Source organism: Rhinopithecus roxellana, chromosome 5 (assembly GCF_007565055.1).
Source record: "Rhinopithecus roxellana isolate Shanxi Qingling chromosome 5, ASM756505v1, whole genome shotgun sequence".
In the NCBI taxonomy this organism is placed as follows: domain Eukaryota; kingdom Metazoa; phylum Chordata; class Mammalia; order Primates; family Cercopithecidae; genus Rhinopithecus; species Rhinopithecus roxellana.
The window spans coordinates 37706968-37720462 of record NC_044553.1 but is presented as its reverse complement, the minus strand read 5'-3'; the positions used below and the strand labels follow the sequence as shown (position 1 = coordinate 37720462).

General features: G+C 39.6%; 1 protein-coding gene across 5 annotated transcripts in view; it reads left to right on the top strand.

Moving 5' to 3' along the window:
* TRPM7 (transient receptor potential cation channel subfamily M member 7) overlaps nt 1–13495 on the top strand; it is a 130598-nt gene that overhangs the window by 109527 nt on the left and 7576 nt on the right. For all 5 annotated transcript variants that reach the window (XM_030930713.1, XM_010356602.2, XM_010356603.2 and 2 more), the window contains 8 exons: nt 1854–1879; nt 4718–4768; nt 4848–4913; nt 5842–6125; nt 6257–6339; nt 6497–6702; nt 11735–11786; nt 11880–11986. In XM_030930713.1, the coding sequence (XP_030786573.1) occupies nt 1854–1879; nt 4718–4768; nt 4848–4913; nt 5842–6125; nt 6257–6339; nt 6497–6702; nt 11735–11786; nt 11880–11986 (875 nt within the window). The remainder of the gene's footprint in view (nt 1–1853; nt 1880–4717; nt 4769–4847; nt 4914–5841; nt 6126–6256; nt 6340–6496; nt 6703–11734; nt 11787–11879; nt 11987–13495) is intronic.

Genomic DNA, 13495 nt, shown 5'->3' with positions numbered 1-13495 from the left:
GATATGGGGGGGAAAAAAAAGTCTTGTTTTGACACACACCTGATACTGGAAGCATGGTAGAGTTATTCTCTCATATGGATTACCTGAGCAGAGAGGCTAATTTGGGGGAAATTTTTAATTCTGCAGTGTTTTTCCCCCTTCTGTGAATCAGAAATAAATCTGGATCAGGCATGGTGCCTCACACCTGTGATCCTAGCACTTTGGGAGGCCAAGGTGGGTGGATCGCTTGAGTGTTGGGGACCAGCCTGAGAAACATAGTGAGACCCCATCTCTAAATTAGGTGGGCATAATGGTATGCACTTGTGGTCCCAGCTACTGAGGAGGCTTGAGGCAGAAGGATTGTTTGAGCGCGGTAGTGAGCCGTGATTGTACCACTTCACTCCAGCCTGGGCAACAGTGAGACCTAGTCTTAAAAAAAAATTTTTTTAAAAAAAGAAAAGAAGGCCGGGCGCGGTGGCTCAAGCCTGTAATCCCAGCACTTTGGGAGGCCGAGACGGGCGGATCACGAGGTCAGGAGGTCGAGACCATCCTGGCTAACATGGTGAAACCCCGTCTCTACTAAAAAATACAAAAAATTAGCCAGGCGAGGTGGCAGGCACCTGTAGTCCCAGCTACTCGGGAGGCTGAGGCAGGAGAATGGCGTGAACCTGGGAGGCGGAGCTTGCAGTGAGCTGAGATCCGGCCACTGCACTCCAGCCTGGGCGACAGAGCCAGACTCCGTCTCAAAAAAAAAGAAAAGAAAAGAAAAGAAACCTGAATCTATAGAGAAGAAAATAAACCTGAGCCACAGATAAGCAGCTGTTCAAATTGAGTTTCCTGACCCTGAAATGGCGTTTGGAAGACCCACTATAGTCAGACCTCTTCAAGGAATATTTTCTTTTGTAACCAAAGCCATAGGATATAAATACAGAATAGGTACTTCAAGTTGGTGTTAATTCTGGTTTCTAACAGCAGAACATTGTCTTGCAGAATGCTGACCCTGATAATTACCCATAAAGGTGGAGTTGATTGGCAACCCTTTGAGTGCTGAGAAAAGAGTGATTGATTAGCAGCAGGCAAAGGAATGATGTTAGGTTCAAAATACTTTTTGTAAGAAAATGTTTCTATTAAGGTGAAAATCAACAGGAAACAACAAGGTCACATAGAATGTAGGAGCTGGAAAGAGACAAGGTTATTTACTCCCAAGGTCCTTTCTGGATCTGGTCCTTTCATTCCTGAGCAAGGATACATAGCTGTATAATGAAAGTGCTAACTCTCTAACCCGTTTTCCTTTATTCTCATTCTGTTCTCTTTTCTGCTGTACCTGTGTGTCTAATTGACACTGGAATCCTTGGAAGTAAAAGAACCTCCATTTGGTGCCTCCAGATGTTGTTATAAATAAATACAGTGAACACTGGGGAGAAATATTTTGCAACATTAGAAACTAAGAGGCAAAATGACATCTACTTACTTTTCTGTCAGTTCTTTGTCCATCAGTTCTATTGAAATATTTCTAGCATCCTGCAAAGTCATCTCAATGTATTGTTAAAGTACTGGAATGAATCTCCACAAATACAGAAGTTATGAAATAGTTTATTAGTATAGAGCCTTCGATTTGGCACCAAACTACTAATAATATTTAGGCATAAATTGGAGATACAAGTTATTAATAAGGAGATAAATATGTATATATATATGGATATATATATATGGATTGGGATTGGCTTAAGGGAAATGGCAGATATTCGAAGGGAATCAATATCAGAATTTCCTTAATATTTTTATATAATAATTGTATAAAATCAAAAAATTAAATGATAGCCAAAATTTATATCATAGCACAGCTTATACTATATTTTTTGGTGTTTCTTTAGGCCATCTGAAGAAGGAACATTAAATGGTGAGTCTGTGTGGTAGATTTAATGTGAAAAAAATGACAATCTTACATGATCCATTATAGCAAACACCACATTATTCTAGGTAAGACATTTTAGACTTCAAGCTAGAAAAAGCCAAGGTAGTGAAGAGTTCTTCCCTCATATAGTTTCTCCTTACTATAGATGTTTCACAAACACATGAACCACCCTGTGAGTGATATCTCTTTACTGTCACACTTCCTCCCGCCACTCGGTCTCTGCTATACAGCCTGCTCCTTTTCTAATATTCCATCTATTCTAACAAATGAAACTTTTAGTCAGCTGAATTATTCTTGACCACCTTGACTTTGTACTCACAAAGTCCTATTGCATTTACTTCCTACGTGTCTCTAAAATCCATCCTCCACTATGCATCCCACTGCTCCTTTCAGCTTAGACTGTTACTTTTTCATCCTTTTATCGAAGTGTATAGTTCGTACAGAATAGTACAGAATTCAGTAAATTCTTACAAAGTAAATATAGCCATGTAATCAGCACCTACAAACAATTTTGCCTATATCCCTATTCCTTTGTTTCTACTTCTTACAGTCCCTCCCCCTAAAGCAATAGTTTCACCTATTTTGGGGTGTATGTGTGTGTGTGTTTGCATGTATGTGCATATTGGCTATATAAATGAAATTATACAGTATATACTGTTTTGTGTTTTGCTTCTTCCTGTTAACATATTGTTATAAAACTCATCAATATTGTTGTGGATAGTGGTAATTTGTGCATTCTCACCACTATATAAAATTTCCTTATGTGAATATATTGAATTTACTTATCCATTCTGCTATTTGGTGGTCATTTCAGTAGCTTCCACTGTATGGTTATTATGATTTGCTGCTATAAGCATTCTTGTTCATGTTGTTTGATAAACATGTATATATATTTATTATTGGCATATGCCTAGGAGTGGAATTGCTGAGTCAGAGTTAGCATGTGTTCACATTTGGTAATTACTACCAAATAGGTTTTCAAAGTGGTTATACCAGTTTGAGGTCCCTGCCTATAGTTTTACTTCTTGTCTATGTTATATTCTGCCACCAAAATGATTTTTCTTCCCTGCCCCCGGCTGAGATGAAGTCTTGCTTTGTTGCCCAGGCTGCAGTAGAGAGTACAGTGGTGTGATCTTGGCTCACTGCAACCTCCACCTCCCAGGTTCAGGCAATTCTCCTGCCTCAGCCTCCCAAGTAGCTGGGATTACAGGTGTACACCACAACGCCTGGCTAATTTTTGTCTTTTTGTAGAGAGGGGATTTCACCATGTTGGCCAGGCTGGTCTCTTAACTCCTGACCTCATAATCTGCCCACCTCAGCCTCCCAAAGTGCTGAGATTACAAGCGAGAGCCACTGCAGCTGGCCTGATTTTTCTAAAAGATCTGATCTGGTCACTCCTCCACTATACATTTTTCCCCATTGTTGTTTAATAAAATCCATTGTTCTTCTCTAACATACTAGGCTCTTAATTCCACCCCCCGCCACCTGCCCAATATTAGGCTCTTGATTCCACGCCCCTCCTTGCCCCGCCAAGGCAGGATCTCTCTGTCACCAGGTTGGAGTGCACTGGCACAGTCTTTGCTCACTGCAGCCTCAACCTCCTAGGCTCAAGCAATCCTCCCACCTCTGCCTCCTTAGTAGCTAGGACCACAGGTGGGCGCTACCTCGCCCGGCTAATTTAAAAAATTTTTTTTGTTGATAGGGGCCTCACCATGTTATCCAGGCTGGTCTTGAACTCCTGGCCCCAAAGCAATCTTTTCATCTCAGCCTCCCAAAGTGTTGATGATTACAGGTGTGAGACACTGTGCCTGGCCTCCTCTTAACAATTTGACATTCCCTGTTTCTGTAGCTTCACCTCCTGCAGTTATCCGTATATTCTTGCCCATTAATTTGTAGTCTTAGCTGCATATTCAGATCATTTGTAGAGAATCATTTATGTGATGACACATACCTACAGAATTAGAATATTTTGGAGTGACATCTGGGTGGGTGTATATCCAAAAAGCTCTATAGGTCATTCTGATGTGTATATAATTAGTCCTATTCATACTAAACTGTGTAGTTTCCCAAGTGTAGCATATACTTTAACACTTCCATGCCTTTGTAAGTGAAGCCTTCTACACACCAGTACCTTGCAAAATACTCTATTTTCCCCCTTCTCTTACTCTGAGATAGCCTTTGACGTCTTCTCAACCAAAAGGCATTAGGTACTCCTTCTGTATACTCTTACAATATGTGTAAACATGTATGTGTATATACACATTTTACAGTATATTTTTATGTTTATTATACAGTATTAAAACTGTTGGCTAACTTCCTTTTCCTGCAAGACAGTAGGTTTCTTTTTATTTGTGTTCTAGAAACTTAGCACAAAGCAGATTTGACTTGTCTTTGTCTTCTTGCTGCATTTAAAGGTCAATTCCACACACACAAAAAAAAGATGGAAAAAGGGCTTTTGATGGGTATGTTTCACATTCCAGAAATTCATCTTCTCATGGTAGACCTGCTAAAATACTTACATGGCTACAGTCCTCAACCCCCAAACATCAGAATCAAAGAGAGATTTTTCTTTTTGAGTGGGAGGTATGGGAAGAGTGAGTTTATGGCAGGAGTTAGGATAGTGTGCAGCATAATGTGCTCTTCACTTGTAGGTGTCTAAATGCACAGCTAGCACAGGGGACATATTTTATCCCTAATTTTGTCTGTCTTTGTGAGGAACAATTACACAATGGAAATTGAAAAAGATTTTATGAGAATATCCAGGTTAAAATTTTTGCTGTACTAGTACTTTTTAAATGGTCTCATTTGTTTTTGCCATTCTAGGTCTCACTTCTCCATTTAAGCCGGCTATGGATACAAATTACTATTATTCAGGTCAGTAATATCAAAAACAAAATTTAATAGTATTTTGAACCTTTACAGATTTCATTATTTCTCTCTCATTTTTATGCAGCTGTGGAAAGAAATAACTTGATGAGGTTATCACAGAGCATTCCATTTACACCTGTGCCTCCAAGAGGTAAATCCAAAAATTAAAGAAATAAATAAAAGTGAAAATTAACCCTGTAATGATTTTTAGCTATAATATAGAATGTGGGTGGGATTACATTAAGAAGTATCAATTTCGCCCGGCGCGGTGGCTCAAGCCTGTAATCCCAGCACTTTGGGAGGCCGAGACGGGTGGATCACGAGGTCAGGAGATTGAGACCATCCTGGCAAACATGGTGAAACCCCGTGTCTACTAAAAAATACAAAAAACGAGCCGGGCTAGGTGGCGGGCGCCTGTAGTCCCAGCTACTCAGGAGGCTGAGCCAGGAGAATGGCGTGAACCTGGGAGGCGGAGCTTGCAGTGAGCTGAGATCTGGCCACTGCACTCCAGCCTGGGCGACAGAGCGAGACTCCGTCTCAAAAAAATAAAAATAAAAATAAAAAAAAGTATCAATTTCAAATAAAATCTTAATCTGACTACTACAAGGGTGAGGTATGTTTGAATAGAAGAAGGGAAGCATCAGAAGTGTTGAATTTCTCCATTACTGGGATATTCAGAAGCAACAATATATTCTAATTCTAATTCAATCTATTCTAATTCTAGTTCTTGATCCACTATCTAGTAATGTATATAAATTGACATCAGTGTCCATGAAAGATAGCTCTGACTTCTAAGTTTAATTCAGAAGTGTGTAGAATTTCAGTTGCTTTTTTAAAGGTTTTCTCTGAAATGCTCAGAATTTCAAAAGTGCCTAACATTACACATGAATTCAAAGATATTATAAAAATATCCTTGATTTCTTACCTATTGCTATTAAATTTCTTTTTATAAAACTACATCTTGGTCCATTTTATCTTCTGTTCCTTATTTAATCAAAAATGCCTGCTAATTTTTATTTTACTTTGTCATTTTTAAAAAGTCATAATTTAATCATAAACTGTTTCCATTCATGTTGCAGGGGAGCCCGTCACAGTGTATCGTTTGGAAGAGAGTTCACCCAACATACTGAATAACAGCATGTCTTCTTGGTCACAACTAGGCCTCTGTGCCAAAATAGAGTTTTTAAGCAAAGAGGAGATGGGAGGAGGTTTACGAAGAGCTGTCAAAGTACAATGTACCTGGTCAGAACATGATATCCTCAAATCAGGGCATCTTTATATTATCAAATCTTTTCTTCCAGAGGTGGTTAATACATGGTCAAGTATTTATAAAGAAGATACAGTTCTGCATCTCTGTCTGAGGGTAAGTGTCAGTGAATGTTTAATAGTGGAACGTAATTTAAACTTTATATTTTAACTTCTGAAATATCAGTAAGCCAAATATAATCTTAGTTTAAATATTAAACAAGGGTTCTCCCCACCCCCCTTTTGTAGGAAATTCAACAACAGAGAGCAGCACAAAAGCTTACATTTGCCTTTAATCAAATGAAACCCAAATCCATACCATATTCTCCAAGGTAAATCTTTAATTTTTTTCTGGGATCTTTTATTATATGGATAGCAGTCCCTTTTGACCTTCATTTTTGATGTTGAATGTTTAATTATCCATTTTGTAGATCATTTAGAATTTTATTAACAAAACTGCTAGTAATATTTGTAACTATTTTTTATAAGGTTCCTTGAAGTTTTCCTGCTGTATTGCCATTCAGCAGGACAGTGGTTTGCTGTGGAAGAATGTATGACTGGAGAATTTAGAAAATACAACAATAATAATGGAGATGAGATTATTCCAACTAATACTCTGGAAGAGATCATGTTAGCCTTTAGCCACTGGACTTATGAGTATACAAGAGGAGAGTTACTGGTACTTGATTTACAAGGTAAATTTATTAAGATATTGCTAAGGTGAAATTCTGCAGTAGGTTCTCACCTATTCATATGTTACACAGAATCTGCTAATTTATAGATAGATAAAATCTTAGGCCAATAGAAGCTATAAAAAAGCAAGTTAATCACAGTCATAGCATATAGCCGTCAAGGCCTTGAATAATAGAATCTGGCTATCTTTTTTTTGTTCCCCCGCCCCCCGCCGCCAAGACCGAGTCTTGCTTTGTCGCCCAGGCTGGAGTGTAGTGGTGCGATCTCAGCTCACTGCAACTTCTGCCTCCCAGATTCAAGCAATTCTCTTACCTCAGCCTCCCAAGTAGTTGGGATTACAGGCACCTGCCACCACGCCCAGCTATTTTTGTATTTTTAGTAGAGACAGGGTTTCACCATGTTGGCCAGGCTGGTCTTGAACTTCTGACTTTGTGATCTGCCCGCCTCATCCTCCCAGAGTGCTGGGATTACAGGCGTGAGCCACCACACCCGGCCTGGCTATCTTAATTATTGTTAAGATAATGCAGATGTTTTGATAAGCAAAAACATGTAAAAATTCCCTGTTCTAAGATATGCAGTGTAGTATTTCAAAAGTATAAAGACTGTTTCTTTAAAAATAACAAATATCTCTATTGTTCCTGGTGTTTATATGTTACCTGTTACTGTGAACTAAACTACCAAAAAATTTAGTGTATTTAAAACAACTGCCATTTTGTTTCCTTATAGTTCTTTCATTCAAAAATTTGGATGAGATAGAGTGGGAATATCTCTTCTCTGCCGTCACCTCAAAAGGCTGGAATGGCTGGAGACATTGAACAGCTTGACTGGAGTCAAATGTCTGAGGTCTCTGTTCACTGTCAGCTAAATTCCTCAATTCTTCAGTGTTCTCTGTCTACGTGGCTAGCTAGCTTGGGCTTGCTTAGAGCATGGTAGTTTCAGGTATTTAGACTTCTTACATAGCAGCTGGCTTCTTCTAGAGAGAAGGCAGAAACTCTTAAAGCTAGGCTCAGGACAGGCTGAGATGCCTTCTGCCCCATTTTACTGATCAAGGCAACTTATAAGGGTAGCCCAAATTCAAGGGGAGGTGAAGTAGATTCAGCAGTTGATGGGTAGAACTACATGCATCTATAGAGGGAAAAAATTGCTCATAGTCATCTTAGCAGATAGACTGTGTCATACATGTGAAAGAAAGAAAAGAAATGGTGACTGCAAGAGGGCAGGTTTGCTTGGAGTAGTGTCTGCTGAGCTTCACACTGGGTCAGAGGAAAGTTAAATTGAGCAAGTTGCCAGCTCTTCTCTTCATTATGGCCTCCATAATTTTTCTCCCTGAAGAGCAGACTTAATTTCAAATGTAAACACAGACCAGATTTTAAATTACATGAGAACAATTGTTTAGAATGTTTACTACTCAGTGACTCTTTAGTGTACAGGTATAAATATAAAAGATTTGTTGAAAAGCAAACAGGTATTGATTCAGCTCAAGAATGAAAATCTATGTAAAAACAACTATGCTTTTTTCAATAGTTCATGCCTTTATAATAATGATTATGGGCCGGGCGCGGTGGCTCGAGCCTGTAATCCCAGCACTTTGGGAGGCCGAGGTGGGCGGATCACGAGGTCAAGAGATCGAGACCATCCTGGCTAACACGGTGAAACCCCGTCTCTACTAAAAAATACAAAAAACTAGCCAGGCGAGGTGGCGGGCACCTGTAGTCCCAGCTACTCAGGAGGCTGAGGCAGGAGAATGGCGTAAACCCAGGAGGCGGAGCTTGCAGTGAGCTGAGATCCGGCCACTGCACTCCAGCCTGGGCAACACAGTGAGACTCCGTCTCAAAAAAAAAAAAAAAAAAAAAAAGATTATGGTGGTGTATGTAGTGAAAAACTCTCTGATGTCCATTACGAGTTAGGTCAATCCAATTAAGTTTTAAAATTACAAGCATACATTAAAGATACTGTAGGCTCAGTTCCAGACCACAGCAATGAAGCAAAATATTGCAATAAAGCACATCACATGAAGTTTTTGGATTTGTAGTACATATAAAAGTTGTATTTAGGCTGGGCGCAGTGGCTCAAGCCTATAATCCCAGCACTTTGGGAGGCTGAGATGGGTGGATCGCGAGGTCAGGAGATCGAGACCATCCTGGCTAACACGGTGAAACCCCGTCTCTACTAAAAAATACAAAAAACTAGCCGGGCGAGGTGGCGGGCACCTGTAGTCCCAGCTACTCAGGAGGCTGAGGCAGGAGAATGGCGTAAACCCAGGAGGCGGAGCTTGCAGTGAGCTGAGATCCGGCCACTGCACTCCAGCCTGGGCGACAGAGCGAGACTCCGTCTCAGGAAAAAAAAAAAAAGTTATATTTACACTATACTGTAGTCTGCAGTGTGTGATGGCATTGTGTATGAAGAACAGTGTATGTACCTTAATTTAAAAATACTTTATTGTTAAAAAATAGTAAGAATCATCTAAGCCTTCATCAAGTTGTAATCTTTTTCCTGGTGAAGGGTCTGGCCTCCATGTTGATGACTGCTAACTAACTGGTAGTTGCCGAAGTTTGCGATGACTGCAGCAATTTCTTTCTTTTTCTTTTTTTAAAAATAGAGGCAGGGTCTCTTTCTGTTGCCCAGGCTGGAGTGCAGTAGCTCAATCACAACTCACTGCAACCTCCAACTCCTTGGGCTCAAGCCCATCCTCCTGCCTCAGCCTCCTGCATAGCTGGAACTACAAGCTCACATCACTGCACGCAGCTAATTTTAAAAATTTTTTGTAAAGATGAGTGTCTTAACTAGGTAGGTCAAGCTAGTCTTGAACTCCTGGCCTCAAGCAGTCCTCCCACAGTGCTAGGATTACAGGCATGAGCCACTGTCTGGCCACAGTGAAGTTTGCCACATTGATTGATTCTTCCTTTCATGAAAGATTTTTCTGTAGCATGCAGTGCCATTTGATAGCATTTTACCCACAGTGGAACTTCTTTGAGTATTGGAGTGAACCCTCTCAAACCCTGCTGCTTTATCAACAAAGTTCATGTGATATTCTAAATCCCTTGTTGTGATTTGAAGAATGTTCATGGCATCTTCACCGAGTAGATTCCATCTCAACATAATGTTTATTGAACAATTTTTACATAGGAGTATATTAGATGATTACTACAAGTTAAACAGTGTAGCAATATGTAAAGAACAAAGTGTTCCCATCTTTTTTATTCTCTACTTCTGTGAAGACATAAACACAAATGGAGACTTTTTTCCTTCTTTTTTGTTAGTTTTGTTGTGCTGGTTTTACCCCAACTGGTATCATGAGAATTTTTTTTTTTCTGCCTAACAATATATCATGGACATTTTCTAGAGTTATTTCTGTAGTAGCTGCATGATAGTCTATAGTGTAGCAGCTATAGCATGATTTACATCTGTGTTGATAGACATTCACTCTACTTTTAGTTTTTTGCTTCTACAAACAGTGCTTGCAGCAAACCATACTCATGCACTGCTACTTTTATTTCCATAAAGTTCCTAAATTGACTTAGAAAAGAGATGAGTACAATTTTAATTTTATTTTTTATTTCATTTTTTTTTTTTTGAGACGGAGTCTCGCTGTGTCGCCCAGGCTGGAGTGCAGTGGCGCAGTCTCAGCTCGCTGTAAGCTCCACCTCCCGGGTTCATGCCATTCTGCTGCCTCAGTCTCCGTAGAAGCTGGAACTACAGGCGCCCGCCACCACATCCGGCTAATTTTTTTGTGTTTTTAGTAGAGACGGGGTTTCACCATGTTCGCCAAGACGGTCTCGATCTCCTAACCTCGTGATCAGCCCGCCTCGGCCTCCCAAAGTGCTGGGATTACAGGTGTGAGCCACTGCGCCCGGCCCAATTTTAATTTTAATAACAACTGCCGGATTATTTTCCCAAAAGCTTATCAGAAATCATACTCAGCATTCTACGGAAGTTCCCGCTTCTCTACAGTCTTTCCAGTATTGAATATTCTTAATGTTTGCCATTCTATTGGATGGAAAATAGTATCATGTTTTAATTCTGGTTTTTCCTTTTGTGAAATTAAACCATTTTATTAGATTTTGTTCTAATGGGTTAAATATTTGTGATTATTCAAAATATCAGTAGGTGTTGTGTGTGTGTATGTGTGTATGTGTGTGTGTGTGTATGTGTTTATATATACACACATGAATATATGTGAGACTGGAAGGATTTAATCATAATACTTCTGGAGAGGGTTGGAGGTGAAGAAAGATTTTCACAGTCTTACTCTTTATGTTACATGAATGTTTTGCAAGAAAATATGACATGTATTAATGTGTGTGTTTTTTTCCCTTAAATCCCAAACACTTTTTTTTTTCTGAGACGAATCTCACTGCGTTGCCCAGGCTGGAGTGCAGTAGTACAGTTTCAGCTCACTGCAACCTCCGCCTCCTGGGTTCAAGCAATTCTCCCATTTCAGCCTCCCCAAAGGAACTAGAACTACAGGCGCTCCCCACCACACCCGGCTAACTTTTTATTTTTTGTATTTTTAGTAGAGATGAGGTTTCACCGTGTTGGTCAGGCTGGTCTCGAACTCCTGACCTCAGGTGATCCACCCACCTCGGCCGCCCACAGTGCTGTGATTACAGGCGTGAGCCACTGCGCCTGGCCAATCCCAAACACTTTTAAAGTCCTATGGATTATTCCTTCATGTACCAAATTGTTCTTTGCTAACTAAGATGAAACAAGGGCAGATTGACCAGACCTTTTACCGGGAGGTATTTGCATACTTGGCACTGTAGGATAGGAACTTATATGCCTACCTACCAACTCTGATGTTTTAACTCTTATTCACATTACAAGGAGCTATGCCTCTCCCTGGTAGAATGCCAGGGTCATAAATCAAGTTATGAAATACCAAAAGAGAAGAACTACACTCCTTTGAATAGTTTAACATTATAATGATTGGCGATACTATAACATCTCTTAAGATGATTTTTATTATGCAGATGTCAGTGTTTATGTCAATTATATAATGTAAATTATTTGTCTTTTTTATATACATATTCAAAGGTGTTGGTGAAAATTTGACTGACCCATCTGTGATAAAAGCAGAAGAAAAGAGGTAATAAGTTTTAACTATTTTATTAAGGCATAATTTCACATTTTACATCTGTACCTGCATAAACTGTCCCTTTTTTAATTACCAATTCTGCAGATCCTGTGACATGGTTTTTGGCCCAGCAAATCTAGGCGAAGATGCAATTAAAAACTTCAGAGCAAAACATCACTGTAATTCTTGCTGTAGAAAGCTTAAACTTCCAGGTAAAAAATTTCTTAATCAGTTATAGCATATAAATTGTTAACGAAACTTGGTTACTACAGTACCTCATAAGGCCAGAGGTACAAAGGTTTAATGTAATGGTGTCTAATTGTGCCAGCTTCAGCAGCTTCTTTGCAAATACATATTGTTGGTTATAAATGAATCTGTGTTTTCTTTCTTTATACAAAGTTCATTCATGTAATATATTATGTGTCTGCAGAATGCCAGGAATTGTGCTAGGTGTTGAAAGTAGAATATCGAACCAGACAGGTATGTCCCTGCCCTCATGGAGTTTAGCCTAATGTTGAATATTGACAAGATCAGCAGGGAGTTACAGGACCGATAAATGCCAAGAGAGACGAAAAAACAGAACAGAGTGCTATAGAACATGTAAGCAGGTCCCTTAACTCAAACCCAGGTCAGGGAATGATCCTGGGAAACTAACATATTTGCCTTTACTTGGAGAATGAATAGACTTTCAAGTTATCCTTGCAGAAGAATTGAGAAAAGGCTATTTGATCAAGCAGGAACAGGAACTGTAAATATATTGTCTCATGATATTAACATCATCTTTGTATGTGGTGAATTACAAGTTATTATTTAATCACAAGTTAAAGCACAAACCCGTGGTTGTCTCTCTTTGATGTGCATCATAGTCCCCTGTGGTACTTTAAAAAAAATTACCCTGCCAGGAGCAGTGACACATGCCTGTAGTCCCAGCTACTCAGGAGGCTGATACCAGAGGATCGCTTGAGCTCAGGAGTTCAAAGCTGTAATGAGACCCTGTCTCTTTTAAAAATTAAATTTTTAAAAAAATTACACATGCCTGGGGCCCATCCTTGAGCTGTTTGTTTGTTTGTTTGTTTTTGAGACAGGGTCTCACTCTGTTGCTCAGGCTCGAGTTCAGTGGCGTGATCTCAGCTCACTGCAACTTCCACCTCCCAGGCTCAAGTTATCCTCCCACCTCAGCCTCCCACGTAGCTGGGACTACAGGCACATGCCACAACACCTGGCTAATTTTTCTTTTTTTTTTTTTTGTAAAGATGGGGTTTTGCCATGTCACCCAGGCTGGTCTCAAATTCCTGGGCTTAAGCGATCCACCTGCCTCGGCCTCACAAAGTGCTAGGATTACAGGCATGAGCCACCATGTCCAGCCCTTGTGTATTTTTGAAAGTCCCACTTTGTATGACCAGTAATGTAGTTAGGAGCTTAGACTTGAGAGCCAGTATGCATGGCTCCAGAGAATACCTCCATCACCAAGGATTTTTTGAGGACTTAACGAGTTGGTTTTGTGAGATACTTAGTCCCAGCCATATAATAAGCATTATTAGGTATGTAAATGGTACTATTTTTTTAAATTTGTTTTTTATTTATTGCTAGTATACAGAAATGCCTTTTTTTTTTTTTTTTTTTTTTTTTTTTTTGCTTATGTCCCTGCAACCTTGCTTAACTCTCTTTTTTAGGAACTTTTCGTAATAGACTTCTCGGGATTTTTTTCTGTAGACAGTAAA